Source organism: Lolium perenne, chromosome 1 (assembly GCF_019359855.2).
Source record: "Lolium perenne isolate Kyuss_39 chromosome 1, Kyuss_2.0, whole genome shotgun sequence".
In the NCBI taxonomy this organism is placed as follows: Eukaryota; Viridiplantae; Streptophyta; class Magnoliopsida; order Poales; family Poaceae; genus Lolium; species Lolium perenne.
In genome coordinates, this window is record NC_067244.2 from 207300733 (window position 1) to 207325894 (window position 25162).

The 25162-nt window shown below is 48.7% G+C and overlaps 2 protein-coding genes across 2 annotated transcripts; both read left to right on the plus strand.

The window, feature by feature from the left end:
* Positions 1 to 4621: 4621 nt before the first annotated feature.
* LOC127315306 (putative F-box protein At4g22660) lies at positions 4622 to 5888 on the plus strand. The gene has a single exon (XM_051345829.2). The coding sequence runs from the start codon at positions 4632 to 4634 to the stop codon at positions 5775 to 5777; it is 1146 nt and encodes a 381-aa protein (XP_051201789.1). The 5' UTR covers positions 4622 to 4631; the 3' UTR covers positions 5778 to 5888.
* A 1796-nt stretch (positions 5889 to 7684) lies between these two features.
* LOC139833965 (B3 domain-containing protein At1g49475-like) lies at positions 7685 to 24564 on the plus strand. The gene is made up of 2 exons (XM_071824346.1): positions 7685 to 7717; positions 24115 to 24564. The coding sequence occupies exons 1-2, from the start codon at positions 7685 to 7687 to the stop codon at positions 24562 to 24564; spliced, it is 483 nt and encodes a 160-aa protein (XP_071680447.1).
* The last annotated feature ends 598 nt before the right edge of the window (positions 24565 to 25162 follow it).

Here is a 25162-nt window from a genome sequence, read left to right on the forward strand (position 1 = left end):
AGGAGCGCCTGAGCTCCACATCGGTATTCCTGCTTGAAGCTAGTGGACGTTGATGAAAGGCGGAACTCCTGTAAGGTTGATCATGTCTTTTTGTTGAGATGAAGATGATCTGATCCGTATGACGCGTACAACCCCTACCTTGCGCGCCAACTGAGGAGAGATTGTTTTCGTGATCCCAAGTCAATCCCGCTCTAGAGTATTATATTAATAACACAAATAGTTACATGCCTATGTTACAAAGCCACCCATTTTTACAATACTATTTTTTTAATATTATCTATTAGAATATTTGATGTCTACGAGGTTTTGAGGCTCCCTGAAACCTTAGCAAAGCAAAATCAGTTTGCACCCTAGCTCTCCAGGAAAGACTAGTGCCATTTTGTGGGGACACGAAGACACACATGTGAGATGCTAGTGCGGTGGAAGTAACGATGACTGCACAACCAGTGTGGAGTGTCGTTGGAGCCGCGCGGCTGAAACTCCGGGTTGAAGCAGTTGCGACAGTCTTTCGCAATATGTCCCCAATAGTTCCAGATTTGGCACTGGGACCTGCCAACATCCATTACGGCCATTGACGTTGTTCTGGCGGCCATTAACGCTGCCGTTTCCGCCATAGTTAGGATGACCATAGCCGAAGTTGTTGTTAGGGTGGTCGTTGCCACCACCATGGCCTGACTGGTAGTTGCCACTACCAGCCGGGTGACCCCCCCCCCCCCCCCGGATGGTGCCGGACAGAAGGGAGCACCAGCGAAGAGAGCATCGTGAAACTGTCCAGGGTGGCATACCACGTTTTCCGAGGAAGGCTAGTCCTCTACCTCGGGTTGTTGTGCCTACATGGCCTCGAAGGAGAGCACATGGGAATAGAAATGCGCATAGGGAATCGATCTAATACCCATAGTGAGGGTGCCAACGATGGAGTTGAGAGCGGAGCCCAAGCCATGATGATGTAGTCAAAGAGCTCGTCGTCGTGGAGCGGAGCACCGGCGGAGGCCATAGTGTCGGCTAGGCTCTTAATCTTGTGCATGTACTCCGCCGCCGACAGGTCTCCCTTGCACAGCGACTGAAGTTCTCGCCGGATGTGTCGAACGTTTGCATTGGTCTAAGTCCCATACATGGCGTTGATGGATGCCAGACTGCAGCCGCAATCTTGTAGCCAATGAGATGACACGCGATGTCCTCCTCCATCGTGTGGTCTTGTACCCACCAACGGACGTACTCGGTGTTGGGGACAATCTTGGCAGCATCACATGTCCCTTCAGTGATGGTCTTCGCTGGGGCTATCACGAAATTGTCGAGGAAGCCGTGCAAGTTGGCTCCAAAGAATTTGGCGAGCTCAAACACCGCCATAGCATGAAGTTGTTCCGGTTGAGGCGAAAAGGTCTAAAGGGCACCAAAGTGGCGACCAGGTGTCCGATGGAGGGGAAGCGATGGTGCCGACTATCTCTGAAACCTAAAGCACCGAGGAGGAACCCATGGGCTCGATCGACTCTCGGCAGGTTTGAGGCGGAGCTCGATGGGAGGCGGCTTTGATGCCAAGATAAAAACGGTTTAGGGTTTTCGTGAGGACCAAGTCTCCACATCTTCTCTTTATATATACTTTGCAAGTACTATACAAGTTGCATACTATAGGGTACAAACACCCGACCGATCTTAGTACCCATAATTTGGCTTTCCTCCAATTGCTCCTTGTTCATTACTCCAAAAGAGAAGACTACCTTCGAAAATCTTTGAAAAGACCATCGGCCTCTGGGTCAGTCGAGACTACCTTCTATCTACAACTAAAGAGAACATGAAGATCCCATAGGAGGATCCAAGTTAGTGTTTAGGATGCAAATTTAGCCTGGCGTATGAGCATCCATTGCAGTAAGCTTTCGGCACCGAGATCGGTGTGCAGATGGAAGTGCACATGATGACTTGGTGGTATAGTAGAAGAAGAGGGAAAATCTATTCCCGGTTCGTACAAAGTCATATTTAACCAACGAAAGCAAGAGTATGACTACCATCCACATAAGAGCAACTCTTGGAGATCCTGCCGTAATAGGATAACTCTCCAATTTTGGGCCAAATTTTTAACCAAACTATTTTGAGATAAATAACCAACAATGAAATAGTTATAAAGGGTCCCCAATCATGCCAGTCCGCGCGCTACATACCTAGGTCGAAGGGCATAATTAGGGTCAAACTCCTCATTTCCCGCAGGTTGCGCCGTCACCCAAATCCACCGCACTTCCCTCTCTCAGGCCAGCGACTCTGCCCCCTGCCGGATCTGCACCATGTGGCCGGTGAACAACTCCGTGGCAGCCCTTGGGGGACAGTCGGCGTTGACGAGAGGCCACGGGGCCTTCGGATTAACGGTTCCACACGGCCGCAACAACCTCTCCGGTGCCAAGTACCGTTAGCGGCAAGACAGTCTCTGATGCACTTTGGTGGCCACACAAGCAATACAGATGCGGAGCCAGGCATGGATCTCGCATCACCGCGTGATCAGAGAAGAGGTGGGGATCTGCCGGGCAATGACGGTGCAGCTGAACAACTGGAGTATATTGTGGAGCTCTTGTCGTCCTATTCCTAGGAGGAGGCGGAGCAAGAGGCCGATGAAGACTATGAGGAGGAGGAGGAGGAGGATGAAGCCATGCCGGAGCTCAAGCCCATGTCAGAGCCTGGGGAGTCCATGATCCGTCGGGTACTTGCTCGCTCGCTGTGCATGGCCTCACACGAGGAGCAACACCGCTGTCAGGTTGAGGCGTATGACGCGTACCGGCTCGAGGCCGGGCTTTTTTCCTCCAAGCAGCACGAAGCCAAGTGCACGACACGGTACGTGAAGGCCGTGTTGCAGGCGTACATGGCAGACTCGTCCTCCAATGCGGACGAGTGAGGCACCGATGCCTCAACGTCCTGGTGCGTAGTGAAGCGCCCCGACACCGCTGCCACACCTTTAATTGAGTTATGCTGCTTTTTGGTGCATAGCAAGTTGCCTCTGCCACATCCTGGCTCTCATAGTTAAGCGCCCACCGACGATGTTACCACCGACGCGTCCACGCCGTCTTAGGGTTAGGCGTAGATCAAGGTTATGCTAATCTAGGTCTATATCATAGTTAATTAGCGAAATAGAAGTTGCGATAAATATTATAGATATTCCATATTGCAACAAACTAGAAATAAATTCGCACGGATCACGAGGCCACCACCGGTGAGATTAAAACCGGCAGGAACCGCCTTAGAAAATCCGTTCTCCATGTAATACCACTTCTACAAAAATTGGCAAGCTAAATCTGCTATGGAAAATGATCGTATGCCCCCGGGGGATGGAACGCCGCGCTGCCTCCTCCTTCCGCGCCTGACGCGTGTCCATGGGACCCACCGCACCCCACGTTCTTTTTTTTTTTTTCTGGCCATTCATTCCTCCTTATCCTCTATCCCCATCCTACCCGAGGCGGAGGAAGCTATGGCAGGAGCCTGAGCTCGAGCATCAGCTAGCGCCGGTGGCTGCTCCGCCGCTGGGGAGGGGAACACGGCGCGGAGGCGGCAGAACTGCAGCACGCCGGCAGCGCGACGGGCTGGACCGGCGGCGCAACGACGACGGGATGGACCGGCGGCGCGACGACGATGGGCTGGACCGGCGGCGCGACGACGACGGGCTGGACCGGCGGCGCGACGACGACGGGATGGGCCGGCGGCGGGCGCAGAGCGAAGTGGTCGAGCGGGAGGAGGAGGCTGCGGGCGTGCCTCCCGGCGGGCGCAGAGCGAACAGGGTGCATCCCGGCGCGAGAGGCAACCTCATCGACGGGTAGTGGAGCGCGACCCGAAGCGAAGCTAGCAGTAGCGGCGGCGGCGGGGAAGTGCGTTCGTGTGTGCTGAGCCAGAGATGAGGATAGGATGGATTGGTTTTTTTTTTGCTACCTCAAAATGCTACGAAGCCACGATGCTACAATAGTATATTTTTTTGCTACAATTATTAAAACTGTTTTGCTACTTTTGGTACAAAATTATGCTACGATTTTCCGACGAGTTTGGGTTTGCTACGATTTTTCGGTGGAGGGTGGATTTTTGCTACCATAGGCATAGGGTGTTGCTACTAGCAGCTTGTGGCGTTGCTTTCCTTGACGGACGGAGTTGCTACAACCTCGAATGGCGTTGCTGCCGGCTGCAGGCGATGTCTCCGTTGATGTTTTATAGGATTTGCAACATATGAATAAAAAAATTTGCTACAATTTATTTGCAGTTTTGCTACATCTGCGTAATATGTTTGCTACGAGGTCTCCGGCGAGTCCAGCCTTTTTATTTTCTTTTCTGAACGAACCGTTTTTTGCTTCAGTCATTTGCTGCCGGGGGTGATTTTTTGCTGCCGGAGATGTTTTTTTGCTACATGCAAATCTAACCGTCAAAATGGTTGATCCGACGGCTGGGGACCCGGGGGCTGGGGAATCAGATCCCCCGGGGGACGCCCAGCAGTTTCCATCTGCTATCAACTGTGGACCAAATTTCTGGTCGGCGAGCAACGCGGAGCATGTTTTTATTGCATGAACGAAAATTATCAAATGAGACGGAGCGTTCTTCCTCAAGTCGCCTCCATCTCAAACGAGCACCCACGCTCTAAGCTCTGCCTTCTTCCATCCCTCTATCAACCCAAGATGGCGCCAACCAACACTGTGAGCTGGTCCGACCTACCATTCGACTTGGTCGGCGGGGTCGCCGACCGGATCACCGGTCACGCGGACTTTGCGCGCTTCCGCTCGGTGTGCCCGTCATGGCGCTCGGCTTCGGCGGTGCACGCCGCCCGCCGCCGCATCCCTCTGCTCCTCGTGCCCACCGCCGGCTCGTGGTCCCTCGCCGACGGCAGCATCTCGCAGACCCCCATGCCTACCTCGAGAAGCCTCCCTTTCCGCTTCGCCAGCCTCTCCTTCCGCTTCGCCTCGCCGCGCGGCTGGGCGTTCAGCGTGACCATAGACTTCGCGGTCACGTTACAGAACCCCTTCACCGGCGCGTCGGAGAGCCTGCCGGCGCTGCCGTCCCCGTTCCGCGTCTATCGGAGCACCCTCCAAAACATGTTGTGGGATCGGTCGCCGGACGCTGTCATGGTGTCGCCGGGGCCGGGCAAGGGCGCGTACTTCTGCCGGCTGCCGGCTCCGGACGGCGGATTGTGGAGCCCTGTAGCCGGATGCTCGCAGGCTGCCGATACCAGCAGCATCACCTACTGCGACGGCACGTTCTACCTCCTGGACGGGCGCACCCGCAGGATCATGGCCGTGGACGGTACAACCTTCGCCGTCGCCTCCGTGATCGAGCCACCAGACATGGTCGCGCCCTCGCCAACCCGCTCCTGGCGCACACCTGAGACCACGCTTGTCGCATCATCCGGCGAGCTCCTCCTGCTCGTCAGGTCGCACCTCCTGTTCAAAGCAGGATGCCGTGCCGACTCGGAGTCGGAGGGTCTATTCAAGGCGTTCCGCGCGGACAGCCGGAGCCCGGCGGCCGGGTGGTCGGAGATCGCCGGTGGCGACATCGGCGACCGAGCCGTGTTCGTGGACCACCTCCGGGGGTTCTGCGTGGAGGCCAACGGGGTCAACGGGTTGCGGAGAAACTGCATGTACGTGGCCAGCACGAACTGCCTGGTCGACGACGAGTGCGGGATGGACGTACTCTACGGGGTGTACAGCGTGTCCGTGCTGGATCTCGCCGACCTTACCACCCAAAATCTCTCGCACGGTAACTTGATGAACTGTCGCTACGGTAGGCATTTGCAATGGCCTACCTGGTTCATGCCAAATCTGCATTGACATCCCGACAAAGGTGCTTCCATCGTATTCATTCTTTTTGCAGGAATGTGAGCTAATCGAGTTTCATGTGTTGTACTTTTGCAGAGATCGGCATGTTTTGTTTGCTTATAATTTGAGCTCTCTTTTTTTTAAAGAAAAAAGCCTTGTAATGGATTTGTAAGAAGGTATTGAACATAGTCACTGCCTCACCGGTCACCGGTTCGTCCATAAAAAACAGTCCACTTTTAGATCTTTCAATCTTCTTCCTCGTCTCTCTGTTTGGGAGTAAAATACATGGTGAATACTTGAACTTGTCGGCAGAATTTAATTGGGTCAACGTACTAAGAGAATACGTATTTACGGTCACCGAAGATCGGTCACTGGTGTTGGGAGAGCTGTGTATTTACTGACATGACAAGTTATGGACCTCATCTGTGAGTCCACGTGCGTTCCACTAGTGTATTATTTCTCGAAGAAAAAACCCCAAACTTTGGGGAAGCTCAAAAAAAGCCCATCGTCATCCCCAACCTTTCCTCCAGGCACAAATCCTCTCCTCCTTCCCCTCGCCTCTCCATGTCGCCGCCAGTTCGCGTCATGCGTGTCCATGGTGGCGTACATCGACGTCGCCAGCTCGCCCGATTAACCTCCCATGAACTGTTGCATACCCGAGCTAGTCCACAACGACCAGGTGTTACTCCTACCCCAAACCGTTGCCCCTATCCCGTTGCCCCTATCCCGTCGCTTCCCGTGCTCCCTGCTCCCTGCCGATGGCCTCCACAGCATGTGTGCCCGGCCTCTCCACGTGCTGTCTGTGGCCTCCACCGTATGTGGCCAGACAAACAGCCCTGGCTCACGCTGGCGGCGAATCAAGGTAACCCCACCATGTATATTGAGACATTTAGGGCACGTTTGGTAGCCTGCAGAAGAGTTTTTTTTGCATGGGTTGAGTCTTGGAATGGGCCGTTTGGTTGCATGCAGGCCGCCGCGTTCTTGCAGGAACCGGATTTTAAAGCACCACAGGGACAGGCCCTGGAGGAACGCCCAGAATGGCAGTTTCTCCGGAGCCAGGCCCGTTGCGGCCAGAAGGATACACGTGTGGGGAAGGGAGGCGTAAACGCCGCATCCCTTTGGGAACACGCGCCATAATTAGTCTCACCGCTCCCCTCTCCTTCCTCTCACTGGCGACCGCACTCTCACCTCCCCCAAACTGTCACATCACCCGGCGGTTCCCCTCCCGCCGACCAATCCGCCGGACTACCGCACGGAGGAGCACCGGTACCGGAGGAGGAGACGTCAGTGAGCAGCACTGCGACATCGGCCGCAACCTGCTCTACAGTCTTCATCGGCATCTCGAGTTCGCCCACGACCTCGAGCTCGTCCTCGGCCGGAATAATGGCCGTAACGACCTCTCCTTCTCACCTTCTTACTCGTTGTGCCAGAACATGTCATTCTCGGGCATTTACGATGACATGCACATTAGATCTTCTAGGGTTTTCATTAGGATAGGGTTCGGATTGATGTTTGCAAGGTGTTCGTCCCCATTGGTTGTTGTTCTTGTCGAGGTCTTGGTTTTCACGGCTCGATCTTCTTAGATCTGTTACTCTAATATCCAATTGCGGTAGAGCCTTCCTAGATCGAACTGTGGATTGCTGAAACCGCCGGATTTTATTGTGCATGCAGAGAGGGGGAGGGTTTTTTGTGGTGGAGTTTAGCATGTTCAGATTGTTGTGCGGAATGAGTCGCGGTAGTTTGTTCTAGATTGTGTTGTTTCTGATTAAACTAGGTCGATGATTGTAACTGGGAATTATAGTGTGTGAGGAGATGATTGATCAGAACCTATGGCATGGCTGAACATCTCCTCCATATGTCCTCATTGTATGATGCCTATGCTACCTTGCTTTCCATGTTTGTACTTCTTCAGTTCTGCAATGGCCAATGATTTAACTATGGCACAACGGAAGGCAAGTGCTTTAGTCATGTGTGACATATTACTTGCACACTAGACTTAGTTTGCGGACAATCCCTTTGCCTGCCGTGTGATCTGATATATGAGGCCTCATTTTGTTTGTCTAGTGCATTAGCCAATGATTGAACAATGGCACACTGGAAGGCACGGTGATGCCCTCAAACTTAGTCGTGTGTGTGTGATTACTTGCACAGTAGACTTAATTTGAGGGCAGTCCCTTGAGCTGTCGTGTGAGCCAATGTATGAGGCATCACATGTTTTTAAGGTTCGATTTCATCTATATACTTGTGAGCAGGCACTGTTATCACCAGAATTTCACCGGATCAGAGGTGGGCCGCGATTGAAGATGGGCTTGAAGGATATACATGGAAGAAATACATGAATCGGCCTTATATGCAAAGTTTGGGCTAGTTTGCCCGTGTATCTGTAACATAGTAGGATACGTGTCGGTTAGATAGAGTTTGGCTCGTGCCCGGTTGGGATTATTCCCACGTTAGAAAGTCTACGGACTATAAATATGTATCTAGGGTTTATGAAATAAACAACAATCACGTTCACCACAAACGAATCTAGGCGCATCGCCAACTCCCTTGTCTCGAGGGTTTCTTCCGGGTAAGCATCATGCTGCCTAGATCGCATCTTGCGATCTAGGCAGTACACGTTTATTCGCTGTTCATGCGTTGCTCGTGCTGAAGCCTTGTTGATGGCGAGCAACGTAGTTATCATAGATGTGTTAGGGTTAGCATTGCTTCATCGTATAAGGGCGGCACCCCGTTTGATCATTATTTAGTAGATCCGATCCGTTATGATTGCTCCTTGTTCTTCAAGGATTAGTTTAATATCTGCATAGTTAGGCCTTACAAACGGGTTGAAAGATCCAGTGGCGCGTAGGGTGTAGTTTGCTAGCCCTAGACAGGATGTTCCGGGGATCAACTTCATGTTGGTTTTTAGGCCTTGTCTAGGGTCGGTTTACGATCACCGTGCGTGGCCGCCAGGCTCAATCACGAGTAGGATGTTCCGATTATGTGGTGAAAACCCTAAATCGTAGTAGGTCGTTTTAGCTTTATCTTGATCAAGCAGGACCACCATATATTCGTACACCTCGTACGGATCATGGGTGGATCGGCTCTTTGAGCCGATTCACAGGATAACCTGAGAGCCGATCGAGGCTCGTATTTAATGTTTACGTGTATGCCATGCAGGAAACTAAGCGAGGCACATCCATCACCTTCCTGACCAGGTATAGGTCAGGTGGCATGCCCTTGCACCAGCATCGGACGTGCGTGTCGAGTCTTTGCGGGCCGTCGCTCGGAGGGACCAGGGCCAGCCGCAGTCCTGGGAGCCTCCCGGCTCTACTGTGTTGCCCGTCGCTGCTCGCCGGTGGGTTTCTGACCGCAACACATTCTGGCACGCCCGGTGGGACCGTCTTCGACATCAACCGCATCGCCATCTACATCTGAGATGGCGGAAGGCACTCCAGTCACGTACGAGGATCTGACCGAGGAGCTCAAGAAGAAGTATGACGAGGTCAAAGCAATCCTCGAAGCCGACCTCATCGGCTTTTTTCACAGAACCCGCTCACACGGCATCAGGTGGAAAGGGTTCTCACCTGAAGGCGCGCTCGATGGAGTGGACCTGTCCGCCCCGTCAGAAGAACGCACCAGGTCTCTGCGTCAGGAGATTAACTTCATGGTAGCTCATTCGCTGCACCGCCATTCTGAGAGCCTGGTGAACACTTTGGAGCGTGTCGCTCTTCGAGTGATCCAGGAAATCATGAGGCATCAGTACTCTCCGTCAGGACCAGCTCTAGGGACTCACCGAGGAGAGATGCCACTCCAGTCCCGACCACCGCTGCCATTCGCGTTGGCAGCACCAGAAGTGCCGAATTCACCGGCATACGTCGTCTACAAGATCGGTGGTGACCCTAGTGACTACCAGTTCTTGCATGAGGTGCCTAAGGAGATCCCTCACGGATACACGTGCACATACGTGCCGATCGCGAATCGGGCACTCATGAACCAGACTGCAACAGCAGGGACTTCTGGAACAGCAGGAGGAACTTCGGGAACAGATCTTGAGAAGCAGACGTGGCTAGCTAAGTATGCCACCCCGATAAACCTCCAGAGCCCAACTCCTGCAGTTGGCTCAGAGCTTGAAAAGCAAGCGTGGCTGGCTAAGTATGCCACTCCGGCGAATCTTCAGAGTTCAACTCCTGCAGCCAGCACCGCGGATCAGATCAGTACAATCTTGAGAGACCAGTTCGGCATGGTGCCGAAAAGGAGGGCAATCGGCTATTCCAAGTCGTACCCCAACGAGTACGAGTTGATCCCACTTCCACCCAAATATCGGCTCCCTGAATTCTCCAAGTTTAGTGGATCAGATGGTTCCAGCTCAATCGAGCATGTGAGCCGATATTTGGCACAGCTGGGCACGATCTCAGCATCAGATGAGCTGCGTGTGAGGTTCTTCGCATAGTCCCTCACAGGATCGGCTTTCGGGTGGTACACATCGCTGCCACCAGACTCAATCCGGACTTGGAAGCAGTTGTAGGAGCAGTTCCACATGCAGTATCACTCAGAGGCTTCCGAGACTGGCATTGCCGATCTAGCACAAGTACGACAGAAGCGCGGAGAAACAGTGTCAGAATACATCCAGCGCTTCAGGACCGTTAGGAACCGATGCTATTCGGCTCGTGTGACTGAAAAAGAAGCAGTCGAGTTGGCGGTGGTGGGTCTCGCATCACCGATCAAGGACGTGGCCTCCCAAGTAGAATACCCTTCACTGGCGCACATGGTGCAGAAGCTGTCATTATATGAACAGCGCCACCCAGATGTATACCAGGATAAATTCAAGCGTGCGGTGGTCCTGGTTGAGGTAGATGAAGATGAAGGTTCTGCGGGAGATCAAGAGGTAGCAGTGGCTGAATGGACTCGGGGGGCAAGCCCCGTGTCCTGCAAGTGGGTTAAGCCACAAGTTCCTCCAAGAGGGTTTGACTTCGACGTGACCAAGGCTGAGCAAATTTTCGACCTCTTACTTAAGGAGAAGCAGCTAAAGGTACCCGAAGGCCACAAGATCCCCACGGCGCAGGAGCTGAACGGAAAGCCATACTGCAAGTGGCATAACACGTTCACCCATGCCACCAACGACTGCAGGGTGTGGCGGCAGCAGGTCCAAATGGCGATAGCACATGGGCGTCTAATTTTCAGCCAGTACGCCATGAAGGTCGACACACACCCCTTCCCCGCCGTTAACATGGTGGAGTGCACTTACCCTGGAGGGTGCCAGCCAGGATTCTCGTTCAACATCAACATGGTAGGACCTGGGCACCACTCTGGTAAGGACGGAGATGAGGGCAGCTGCTCTCATAGCAAAGATACAGAGGAAGCCGTTCCACGCGATCGGCTCCGACACGATGGCAAGCGCTACATCACAGAGGGAGAAGTGAGGAATGTGCGATATCAGCGACCTCTCTCTGATCACCTCCTCAACAAATATGTGAGTCAATACGACCAACGCCGACGATACAACAGCGAGGACGAAAGAGATCGTCTGGCTAGGGACGCCAGGAGACATCATCGGCATGATCGCGACGAGGAGAGACATGAGCGCCACGCCAAGGAAAAGTCGAGAGAGCAAGACGACGTGGATAGGCACTGGGACTGTCCCTTCTTCAGACACTGCTGGGATTCAGGAATGAGCCGATTGCCGACAATCGGCAACTGCCCAGAATGTAGACAGAAGAAGAAGGATGCAGCTAACGTGTCCGTGTTCAAACGTCTAGGGCCTCTCCCGCCTCGGAACAAGCACGCTGAGTCCTCTCGGGTAGAAGATCTCGAGGAACTAGAGGACGATGATGAAGAAGAGGAAGATAGGTACCACCGGCCAAGGTGGTGCCCTGATGGACTCAGCTGTTCCCAAAAGCGTAGGGTTCAGCGACTACGTGGTTTGGAGGAAGCCGAAAGGTTATACCTGCACACGTTGAGGAAGGCGCGGCCTGATCTGGCCGCTAAAATTCAGCGAACCCAGGACGAAGAAGGTCGGCCACAAAGGAAAGAGTGGCGCCCCAGACAAAAGAAAGCCAATGATGAGACATCGGCTGGCACAAACATGGTGTTCATCCTTCCGACGGAGTTTAGTGCTCCAGGATTAGACGAAGCACCTGTGGCACAACTTGACTGCGGCCCACGGCCGGTTATCTTTGAGAAGCCACGAGAAAGAAGCTACAGACACCTGAAGGCCCTGTACTTGCGAGGCTATATCAATGGGCAGCCTGTCAACAAGATGCTGGTGGACACCGGAGCGGCAGTCAACATTATGCCATACTCCATGCTACGTCGGTTGGGACGCTCTAGCTCGGATCTGATCAAGACCAACGTGACACTGAGCGATTTCAACGGCCAAGCATCTGACGCACAAGGTGTTCTGAACGTGGATCTGACCGTAGGAAGGAAGACCATCCCTACGACGTTCTTTATTGTCGATAGCAAGAGCACCTATGCTGTCCTGCTAGGGAGAGATTGGATCCACGCCAACTGTTGCATTCCATCCACGATGCACCAATGCTTAATACAGTGGGATGGAGATGAAGTAGAGGTCGTCCACGCAGATGATTCAGCCGAGATTTCAACGGCTGGCATGAACGTTTGGGAGACAACAGGCCAAGAGCCACTCTCAGGCATCAATTTGGACGACTACGAGCGCATCGACGTCACGAAGGACGGGGTTAGGCTGGTCTTATCCACCGGCCTGACCGTATAGCAAGAACAAACCTATGAACAAACGTGGCGAGGCCGATCCTTGGGATCGGCCCCAAAGGTCTATGAACGAACATTGCAAAACCTTCATTGAGCGATTCAATCAACATGGAGGCCGATTCCAGCAATCGGCCAAAATTATCCTCACCATACGTTCTGCCTGTGTTCAACGTCGATCTAATGGGCAGCGGTTTTACGTCGGCTGATGAGCTGGAAGAAGTCGACATTGGTCCTAACGGAGCCGACGTCCAAATACAGTGCCTTGGCTAACCACAGAGCCGATATCCACAGTTATCTGGCAGATTCGGCTCGGGGGCACCTAATCAGATGAACATGTGCGATACATGTGCAGTGAAATATTGGGGGCCGATAGAAAATCGGCCAGTAAAAAAAAATTCTCATGATGTACAACCGATGCACGGACATCGACTTTAGAACTAAGGAACAAAGCCGATGCACAGCCATCGACTCTAGTACAAATTACACAGGATCTACCAGCTGCGTGTCCGTGCAAGTCGGTCTTCAGTTCAGCTTCGAGGCCTTCTGCTTCCTTGAGGGAGTGAACAATGAGAGCTTCCTCGGCTGCAATGAGCCGATTTTGGTGCCCGAACCTTCTCTTCGAGGACTTCCAACCCCTTGCGCAAGGTCACCAGTTCAGCAGTACTGTCAGAGGCGTCAGTTTCGGCATGCAAGGCAGTCTTTTGCTTATTAAGCCATTGGTGTTTCGTCTACGATATCGGCTTTCAGCGGAAGAAAAGGTGATCGATGGTGGCAAGTTTGGCTGGCTCTGCGTGGTGGTTTTCTCAGAATTGCCTGAGTTCAAAGCCCCTTTGACTGAACTGTGTGTCCTCGCCGCTGTTCTCGCCTTAACTGAGGCTCGGGGGGCAGCTGATTTGGTAGACACTCTGTTTTTGGAAGCCGATTGGAGTGTCATCGGCTGACCCTGCATCATAACATTCTTCGAAGGCAGTGAGTTGTTGCAGAAGAAGACCACCAGAGCTGCTGAAAGGAGCCTGAAGGGGAAGCCGTCATCATCTACAGGGTCAGAGCCGTTTCTGTTGCTGCAAAAAGATGGAGCAAGGCGCTGTGTTCGGACAGCAAGGAGCGGTTAAGGATCACCTGCAGGCCGGAGACCATAGCGTGGGCATTGGATGATGTTGCCCGTGGATCCGTTGCAGTTGCAAACCTGCGCGATTGATATCTGAGGTTCATATGGCCGTAGGTCGGATCTGTTCAAGCGGCGACTTGGGGATTTAAGTTTTGCTCTTTCGGACAAGTCGCAGATTGCCATTTGGATGGACAATCGAGTTGACCTTGCTCGCGTTTCATGGCAAGGTCCGATGCGCTGCCATCGGCTCTTAATGTGTGGACTTATTTTAGCAATCGGCAAAATTGGAAAGGGGACAGAATCAGCTGAGAAATGTCTTCTTCATTAATAAGAGGGGTTTTTTACAATGAAGAGCCGATTGCTCAAGAAAAGAAGAACAAAAGAAGAGCCGATTGCTTAGGAACTACTAATCCTACATTACTAATCTTCGCTGGCCTCGTCGTCGGCATCGTAGCTGCCGTTGGCGCTGCTTCCGGAGAGTTCCTCGTCACTGCTGCCCCAGCCCTCGGCCGAAGCCTCTTCTTCCTCGTCATCATCATCGTCCTCGCTGTCCGCCCAAGCGCGGAAGCGCTTCGCCGGCGGATACCCAGCGGAAGAGGAGGAATCATCCTCCTCCTCTTCCTCCTCTTCCTCCGCTTCTTCTTCTTCTTCCTCCTCCTCGTCGGAGGAGGTGGAGTTCACCCAGGAGTGGAGGTCGTCTTCGCTCTCGCTCTTCAGCTCCCCTTCGATGAGGAACTGGAAGTCGTCCTCCCCATCGGTCAGAGGTAAGTCACCATCTGACCCGACGAGTGCTTCGGGTGGGCCATCTGGCACGTGGTCAAAGTTCCACTCCTGCTCGCTCGAGGAAGAAGATTGGAAAGAGAGGCCTGAGGAGATGGAGGAAGAGGAAGACATTGCTACAGGGAAAGAGGGTTTTTTAGGTGCCGATGGCCAGAACAGAGCAAGGGGATGAAGTGGCGAACCGTTCGGCACGGTTAAATAAAGGGGGTATAGTGGAGATTTAATGCCATTACGGTTTCCGAGGAAGTGATGTTAAAGCTATCAAATCTCGCAAAGAAGTTGTGAGGGCAAGGCATCATAATGAAGGATACTGCGACGGTTCTGCTCTGCCACGACATGACCCGACGAAGGAAAAGCAGAGTGATTTTGGAATTGTTATTTCCAAAACCAGGGGGGCATGTGTTATCACCAGAATTTGACCGGATCAGAGGTGGGCCGCGATTGAAGATGGGCTTGAAGGATATACATGGAAGAAATACATGAATCGGCCTTATATGCAAAGTTTGGGCTAGTTTGCCCGTGTATCTGTAACATAGTAGGATACGTGTCGGTTAGATAGAGTTTGGCTCGTGCCCGGTTGGGATTATTCCCACGTTAGAAAGTCTACGGACTATAAATATGTATCTAGGGTTTATGAAATAAACAACAATCACGTTCACCACAAACCAATCTAGGCGCATCGCCAACTCCCTTGTCTCGAGGGTTTCTTCCGGGTAAGCATCATGCTGCCTAGATCGCATCTTGCGATCTAGGCAGTACACGTTTATTCGTTGTTCATGCGTTGCTCGTGCTGAAGCCTTGTTGATGGCGAGCAACGTAGTTATCATAGATGTGTTAGGGTTAGCATTGCTTCATTGTATCATATGCTTTCGTCCGTGCAACCCTTAGACGTCTAGCCGTCCTTACTGATACGTCTCCGACGTATCGATAATTTCTTATGTTCCATGCCACATTATTGATGTTATCTACATGTTTTATGCACACTTTATGTCATATTCGTGCATTTTCTGGAACTAACCTATTAACAAGATGCCGAAGTGCCAGTTGCTGTTTTCTGCTGTTTTTTGTTTCAGAAATCCTAGTAAGGAAATATTCTCGGAATTGGACGAAATCAAAGCCCAGGGGCCTATTTTTCCACAAAGCTTCCAGAAGTCCGAAGACGAGACGAAGAGGGGCCACGGGGTGGCCAAACCCTAGGGCGGCGCGGCCCCACCCCTGGCCGCGCCGGCCTATGGTGTGGGGCCCCCGTGCCGCCTCTTGACCTGCCCTTCCGCCTACAAATAGCCTCCGTGACGAAACCCCCAGAACCGAGAGCCACGATACGGAAAACCTTCCAGAGACGCCGCCAACGCCGATCCCATCTCGGGGGATCCAGGAGATCGCCTCCGGCACCCTGCCGGAGAGGGGAATCATCTCCCGGAGGACTCTACGCCGCCATGGTCACCTCCGGTGTGATGTGTGAGTAGTCTACCCCTGGACTATGGGTCCATAGCAGTAGCTAGATGGTTGTCTTCTCCCCATTGTGCTATCATTGTCGGATCTTGTGAGCTGCCTAACATGATCAAGATCATCTATCTGTAATTCTATATGTTGCGTTTGTTGGGATCCGATGAATAGAGAATACTTGTTATGTTGATTATCAAAGTTATATCTACGTATTGTTTATGATCTTGCATGCTTTCCGTTACTAGTAGATGCTCTGGCCAAGTAGATGCTTGTAACTCCAAGAGGGAGTACTTATGCTCGATAGTGGGTTCATGCTTGCATTGACACCTGGGACAGTGACAGAAAGTTCTAAGGTTGTGTTGTGCTGTTGCCACTAGGGATAAAACATTGATGCTATGTCTAAGGATGTAGTTGTTGATTACATTACGCACCATACTTAATGCAATTGTCTGTTGCTTTGCAACTTAATACTGGAGGGGGTTCGGATGATAACCTGAAGGTGGACTTTTTAGGCATAGATGCAGTTGGATGGCGGTCTATGTACTTTGTCGTAATGCCCAATTAAATCTCACTATACTCATCATGATATGTATGTGCATGGTCATGCTCTCTTTATTTGTCAATTGCCCAACTGTAATTTGTTCACCCAACATGCTGTTTGTCTTATGGGAGAGACACCTCTAGTGAACTGTGGACCCCGGTCCAATTCTCTTTACTGAAATACAATCTACTGCAATACTTGTTCTACTGTTTTCTGCAAACAATCATCTTCCACACAATACGGTTAATCCTTTGTTACAGCAAGCCGGTGAGATTGACAACCTCACTGTTTCGTTGGGGCAAAGTACTTTGGTTGTGTTGTGCAGGTTCCACGTTGGCGCCGGAATCCCTGGTGTTGCGCCACACTACATCTCGCCGCCATCAACCTTCAACGTGCTTCTTGACTCCTACTGGTCCGATTAAACCTTGGTTTCTTACTGAGGGAAACTTGCCGCTGTGCGCATCACACCTTCCTCTTGGGGTTCCCAACGGACGTGCCAACCACACGCATCAAGCAAATTTCTGGCGCCGTTGCGGGGGAGATCAAGACACGCTGCAAGGGGAGTCTCCACTTCTCAATCTCTTTACTTTGTTTTTGTCTTGCTTAGTTTTATTTACTACTTTGTTTGCTGCACTAAATCAAAATACAAAAAAAAATTAGTTGCTAGTTTTACTTTACTTGTTATCTTGTTTGCTATATCAAAAACAAAAAAAAAAAATTTAGTTTACTTGCATTTACTTTATCTAGTTTGTTTTATTTACTGTTGCTAAAATGGCCAACACTGAAAATACTAAGTTGTGTGACTTCACAACCACAAATAATAATGATTTCTTATGCACACTTATTGCTCCACCTGCTACTACAGCAGAATTCTTTGAAATTAAACCTGCTTTACTGAATCTTGTTATGCGAGAGCAATTTTCTGGTGTTAGTTCTGATGATGCTGCTGCCCATCTTAATAATTTTGTTGAACTATGTGAAATGCAAAAATATAAATATGTAGATGGTGATATTATTAAACTAAAATTGTTCCCTTTCTCATTAAGAGGAAGAGCTAAAGATTGGTTGCTATCTCTGCCTAAGAATAGTATTGATTCATGGACTAAATGCAAGGATGCTTTTATTGGTAGATATTATCCCCCTGCTAAAATTATATCTTTGAGGAGTAGCATAATGAATTTTAAACAATTAGATACTGAACATGTTGCTCAAGCTTGGGAAAGAATGAAATCTCTGGTTAAAAATTGCCCAACCCATGGACTGACTACTTGGATGATCATCCAAACCTTCTATGCAGGACTAAATTTTTCTTCACGGAATTTATTGGATTCAGCTGCTGGAGGTACCTTTATGTCCATCACTCTTGGTGAAGCAACAAAACTTCTTGATAATATGATGATCAACTACTCTGAATGGCACACGGAAAGAGCTCCACAAGGTAAGAAGGTAAATTCTGTCGAAGAAACCTCTTCCTTGAGTGATAAGATTGATGCTATTATGTCTATGCTTGTGAATGATAGGACTAATATTGATCCTAATAATGTTCCATTAGCTTCATTGGTTGCACAAGAAGAACATGTTGATGTAAACTTCATTAAAAATAATAATTTCAACAACAATGCTTACCGGAACAATTCTAGTAACAACTATAGGCCATATCCTTATAATAATGGCAACGGCTATGGTAATTCTTATGGGAATTCTTACAACAATAATAGGAGTTCACCCCCTGGACTTGAAGCCATGCTTAAAGAATTTATTAGTACACAAACTGCTTTTAACAAATCCGTTGAAGAAAAGCTTGGGAAAATTGATATACTTGCTTCTAAAGTCGATAGTCTTGCTGCTGATGTTGATCTTTTGAAATCAAAAGTTTTGCCTAATGAGAATCATCATAATAAAATTATTACTACAGCAAATGCCATCCAAGTTAGAATTAATGAGAATATAAGATTAATGGCTGAACTGCGTGCTAGGTGGGATAGAGAAGAAAATGAAAAACTAGCTAAAGAGAAGAATGTAGCTAAAGTTTGGACTATTACCACCACTAGTAATGCTAATGCTACACATGTTGCTGCACCTCCTACTAATACTAATAAAAGAATTGGTGTTAGCAATGTTTCCACTTCTAATGCAAAGCGCGAAAAACTGCTGAAAGCTGCTAAAACTGCTGAAACTGCCTGTGATAAAGCTGCTGAAATTTTTTCCAACATTGGGGATGATGATCCCATTGCTTTAGATTATAATGGTTTGAATTTTGATGATTGCCACATCTCTGAAGTTACAAAGTTCTTGCAAAAACTTGCTAAAAGTCCTAATGCTAGTGCTATAAATTTGGCTTTCACGCATCATATTACAAATGCTCTCATAAAAGCTAGAGAAGAGAAACTAGAGCTAAGCCTCTATTCCTAAAAAGCTAGAGGATGGTTGGGAGCCCATCATTAAGATGAAGGTTAAAGATTTTGATTGTAATGCTTTATGTGATCTTGGTGCAAGTATTTCTGTTATGCCTAAGAAAATTTATGATATGCTTGACTTGCCACCGCTGAAAAATTGTTATTTGGATGTTAATCTTGCTGATCATTCTACAAAGAAACCTTTGGGTAAAGTTGATAATGTTCGCATTACCGTTAACAATAACCTTGTTCCCGTTGATTTTGTTGTCTTGGATATTGAATGCAATGCATCTTGTCCCATTATATTGGGAAGACCTTTTCTTCGAACTGTTGGTGCTATCATTGATATGAAGGAAGGTAATATAAAATATCAATTTCCTCTCAAGAAAGGTATGGAACACTTCCCTAGAAAGAGAATGAAGGTACCTTTTGATTCTATTATGAGAACAAATTATGATGTTGACACTTCGTCTCTTGATAATACTTGATACACACTTTCTGCGCCTAGCTGAAAGGCGTTAAAGAAAAGCGCTTATGGGAGACAACCCATGTTTTTACCTACAGTACTTTGTTTTTATTTTGTGTCTTGGAAGTTGTTTACTACTGTAGCAACCTCTCCTTATCTTAGTTTTGTGTTTTGTTGTGCCAAGTTAAGCCGTTGATAGAAAAGTAAGTACTAGATTTGGATTACTGCACAGTTCCAGATTTCTTTGCTGTCACGAATCTGGGTCCACCTCCCTGTAGGTAGCTCAGAAAATTAAGCCAATTTACGTACATGATCCTCAGATATGTACGCAACTTTCATTCAATTTGAGCATTTTCATTTGAGCAAGTCTGGTGCCATTTTAAAATTCGTCAATACGAACTGTTCTGTTTTGACAGATTCTGCCTTTTATTTCGCATTGCCTCTTTTGCTATGTTGGATGAATTTTTTTGATCCACTAATGTCCAGTAGCATTATGCAATGTCCAGAAGTGTTAAGAATGATTGTGTCACCTCTGAATATGTTAATTTATATTATGCACTAACCCTCTAATGAGTTGTTTCGAGTTTGGTGTGGAGGAAGTTTTCAAGGATCAAGAGAGGAGTATGATGCAACATGATCAAGGAGAGTGAAAGCTCTAAGCTTGGGGATGCCCCGGTGGTTCACCCCTGCATATATTAAGAAGACTCAAGCGTCTAAGCTTGGGGATGCCCAAGGCATCCCCTTCTTCATCGACAACATTATCAGGTTCCTCCCCTGAAACTATATTTTTATTCCATCACATCTTATGTGCTTTTTCTTGGAGCGTCGGTTTGTTTTTGTTTTTGTTTTGTTTGAATAAAATGGATCCTAGCATTCACTTTATGGGAGAGAGACACGCTCCGCTGTAGCATATGGACAAGTATGTCCTTGGTTTCTACTCATAGTATTCATGGCGAAGTTTCTCCTTCGTTAAATTGTTATATGGTTGGAATTGGAAAATGATACATGTAGTAATTGCTATAAATGTCTTGGGTAATGTGATACTTGGCAATTGTTGTGCTCATGTTTAAGCTCTTGCATCATATGCTTTGCACCCATTAATGAAGAAATACATAGAGCATGCTAAAATTTGGTTTGCATATTTGGTTTCTCAAAGGTCTAGATAATTTCTAGTATTGACTTTGAACAACAAGGAAGACGGTGTAGAGTCTTATAATGTTTTCAATATATCTTTTATGTGAGTTTTGCTGCACCGGTTCATCCTTGTGTTTGTTTCAAATAAGCCTTGCTAGCCTAAACCTTGTATCGAGAGGGAATACTTCTCATGCATCCAAAATACTTGAGCCAACCACTATGCCATTTGTGTCCACCATACCTACCTACTACATGGTATTTTCCGCCATTCCAAAGTAAATTGCTTGAGTGCTACCTTTAAAAATTCCATCATTCACCTTTGCAATATATAGCTCATGGGACAAATAGCTTAAAAACTATTGTGGTATTGAATATGTAATTATGCACTTTATCTCTTATTAAGTTGCTTGTTGTGCGATAACCATGTTCACTGGGGACGCCATCAACTATTCATTGTTGAATTTCATGTGAGTTGCTATGCATGTCCGTCTTGTCTGAAGTAAGAGAGATCTACCACCATAAGGTTAAGCATGCATATGTTAGAGAAGAACATTGGGCCGCTAACTAAAGCCATGATCCATGGTGGAAGTTTCAGTTTTGGACATATATCCTCAAATCTCAAATGAGAAAATTATTAATTGTTGTTACATGCTTATGCATAAAAGAGGAGTCCATTATCTGTTGTCTATGTTGTCCCGGTATGGATGTCTAAGTTGAAGAATAATCAATAGCGAGAAATCCAATGCGAGCTTTCTCCTTAGACCTTTGTACAGGCGGCATAGAGGTACCCCTTTGTGACACTTGGTAAAAACAGTGCATTGTGATGATCCGGTAGTCCAAGCTAATTAGGACAAGGTGCGGGCACTATTAGTACACTATGCATGAGGCTTACAACTTATAAGATATAATTTACATGATGCATATGCTTTATTACTACCGTTGACAAAATTGTTTCATGTTTTCAAAATCAAAGCTCTAGCACAAATATAGCAATCGATGCTTTTCCTCTATGGAGGACCATTCTTTTACTTTCAATGTTGAGTCAGTTCACCTATTTCTCTCCACCTCAAGAAGCAAACACTTGTGTGAACTATGCATTGATTCCTACATACTTGCTTATTGCACTTATTATATTACTCTATGTTGACAATATCCATGAGATATACATGTTACAAGTTGAAAGCAACCGCTGAAACTTAATCTTCTTTTGTGTTGCTTCAATGCCTTTACTTTGAATTATTGCTTTATGAGTTAACTCTTATGCAAGACTTATTGATGCTTGTCTTGAAGTGCTATTCATGAAAAGTCTTTGCTTTATGATTCACTTGTTTACTCATGTCATATACATTGTTTTGATCGCTGCATTCACTACATATGCTTTACAAATAGTATGATCAAGATTATGATGGCATGTCACTCCAGAAATTATCTGTGTTATCGTTTTACCTGCTCGGGATGAGCAGAACTAAGCTTGGGGATGCTGATACGTCTCCGACGTATCGATAATTTCTTATGTTCCATGCCACATTATTGATGTTATCTACATGTTTTATGCACACTTTATGTCATATTCGTGCATTTTCTGGAACTAACCTATTAACAAGATGCCGAAGTGCCAGTTGCTGTTTTCTGCTGTTTTTGGTTTCAGAAATCCTAGTAAGGAAATATTCTCGGAATTGGACGAAATCAAAGCCCAGGGGCCTATTTTTCCACGAAGCTTCCAGAAGTCCGAAGACGAGACGAAGAGGGGCCACGGGGTGGCCAAACCCTAGGGCGGCGCGGCCCCACCCCTGGCCGCGCCGGCCTATGGTGTGGGGCCCTCGTGCCGCCTCTTGACCTGCCCTTCCGCCTACAAATAGCCTCCGTGACGAAACCCCCAGGACCGAGAGCCACGATACGGAAAACCTTCCAGAGACGCCGCCAACGCCGATCCCATCTCGGGGGATCCAGGAGATCGCCTCCGGCACCCTGCCGGAGAGGGGAATCATCTCCTGGAGGACTCTACGCCGCCATGGTCACCTCCGGTGTGATGTGTGAGTAGTCTACCCCTGGACTATGGGTCCATAGCAGTAGCTAGATGGTTGTCTTCTCCCCATTGTGCTATCATTGTCGGATCTTGTGAGCTGCCTAACATGATCAAGATCATCTATCTGTAATTCTATATGTTGCGTTTGTTGGGATCCGATGAATAGAGAATACTTGTTATGTTGATTATCAAAGTTATATCTACGTGTTGTTTATGATCTTGCATGCTTTCCGTTACTAGTAGATGCTCTGGCCAAGTAGATGCTTGTAACTCCAAGAGGGAGTACTTATGCTCGATAGTGGGTTCATGCCTGCATTGACACCGGGACAAGGATGAAAGTTCTAAGGTTGTGTTGTGCTGTTGCCACTAGGGATAAAACATTGATGCTATGTCTAAGGATGTAGTTATTGATTACATTACGCACCATACTTAATGCAATTGTCTGTTGCTTTGCAACTTAATACTGGAGGGGGTTCGGATGATAACCTGAAGGTGGACTTTTTAGGCATAGATGCAGTTGGATGGCGGTCTATGTACTTTGTCGTAATGCCCAATTAAATCTCACTATACTCATCATGATCTGTATGTGCATGGTCATGCTCTCTTTATTTGTCAATTGCCCAACTGTAATTTGTTCACCCAACATGCTGTTTGTCTTATGGGAGAGACACCTCTAGTGAACTGTGGACCCCGGTCCAATTCTCTTTACTGAAATACAATCTACTGCAATACTTGTTCTACTGTTTTCTGCAAACAATCATCTTCCACACAATACGGTTAATCCTTTGTTACAGCAAGCCGGTGAGATTGACAACCTCACTGTTTCGTTGGGGCAAAGTACTTTGGTTGTGTTGTGCAGGTTCCACGTTGGCGCCGGAATCCCTGGTGTTGCGCCACACTACATCTCGCCGCCATCAACCTTCAACGTGCTTCTTGACTCCTACTGGTCCGATTAAACCTTGGTTTCTTACTGAGGGAAACTTGCCGATGTGCGCATCACACCTTCCTCTTGGGGTTCCCAACGGACGTGCCAACCACACGCATCACTTACACCTATCTTAGGTGTAAGGGCGGCACCCCGTTTGATCATTATTTAGTAGATCCGATCCGTTATGATTGCTCCTTGTTCTTCGAGGATTAGTTTAATATCTGCATAGTTAGGCCTTACAAACGGGTTGAAGGATCCAGTGGCGCGTAGGGTGTAGTTTGCTAGCCCTAGACAGGATGTTCCGGGGATCAACTTCATGTTGGTTTTTAGGCCTTGTCTAGGGTCGGTTTACGATCACCGTGCGTGGCCGCCAGGCTCAATCACGAGTAGGATGTTCCGATTATGTGGTGAAAACCCTAAATCGTAGTAGGTCGTTTTAGCTTTATCTTGATCAAGCAGGACCACCATATATTCGTACACCTCGTACGGATCATGGGTGGATCGGCTCTTTGAGCCGATTCACAGGATAACCTGAGAGCCGATCGAGGCTCGTATTTAATGTTTACGTGTATGCCATGCAGGAAACTAAGCGAGGCACATCCATCACCTTCCTGACCAGGTATAGGTCAGGTGGCACGCCCTTGCACCAGCATCGGACGTGCGTGCCGAGTCTTTGCGGGCCGTCGCTTGGAGGGACCAGGGCCAGCCGCAGTCCTGGGAGCCTCCCGGCTCTACTGTGTTGCCCGTCGCTGCTCGCCGGTGGGTTTCTGACCGCAACAGGCACACATCTAATGCCATGTGTTCTTGTGTCAGACTGAGAAGCTCAAGCTTGGGTCACCTACTGAGACCCCCGAAGAGGGACCGTCGAAGAAGCGAAGGGCGGCTAATGTCGGCCACTTCCAGCCGAACGTAGGGTCGGACCAGTTCCCGCGCATCGTCTTCAGGCCCATCTTTAGCTGGCTCCGGATCCCTCAAGATTTCGTCAGGTGGTTCGGAGAAATCCGTTCGAACATCATTGTCACCACCAACACTGGCTGCAACTGGAGGATGACTACGGTGAGAGAAGACGATGACGCATACATCGACCAGGGGTGGGCGGGCTTCGCCGTCGCTCATCAGGTACAGGTAGACCAGTTCCTCATCTTCAAGAAGGTATCCTCCTTCGAGTACAGTGTGGTCATCTTCGACCACACCTGCACTAAGGTGATGACCCGTTACCATGGCGATGCCACCAGGTGTGTCGTCTTCGAAAGTCATATCTGAAGCTTACCTTGTTTTGTGTCGCTGCTACCATGTCTGTGTCTAGTTGTTGTTCATGTCGTGTGTTGAACTATGATCGTCTCTGTGTCGTGAACTATGATCGTCCTGTGTCATGAACTATGACCGTGAACTATGATCAGTGCTAAATTTGGCTGACTGTGATTGTGTTCTTGCTTCTGTTGTTGATCGCTGGTAACCTCACCACTGAAGGGAAGAGGTAAGCAGAAACAGATTATGGGGTTGCAACCAAACAACATGGGCGCCGTTCTGAGCTGCTACTAGGCCTGAAAACCGGCATACCAAACGGGCAGAGCCCACACGGGACCGAAAAAACTCTGTGCAAGCCACCAAACAACATGACTTTTATGACACATGGCCCGTCTACGACGCGCATGGGTCTTCTTCCCACTGCGTCAGTGGTGCAGTAAACTGCTGCAGGCTACTAACCGCGCCCTTATTTTACACCGGAGGGAGTAGAAAAATAAGGTTCTATCAGCAATTTTTTGCAAGTAATTGTATTGTACTGATATCATATTATACTCTCCAGCTGGTACAAGTATACAACCGAAACAATAAACAATATAGGGCGAAATCCGCGTCG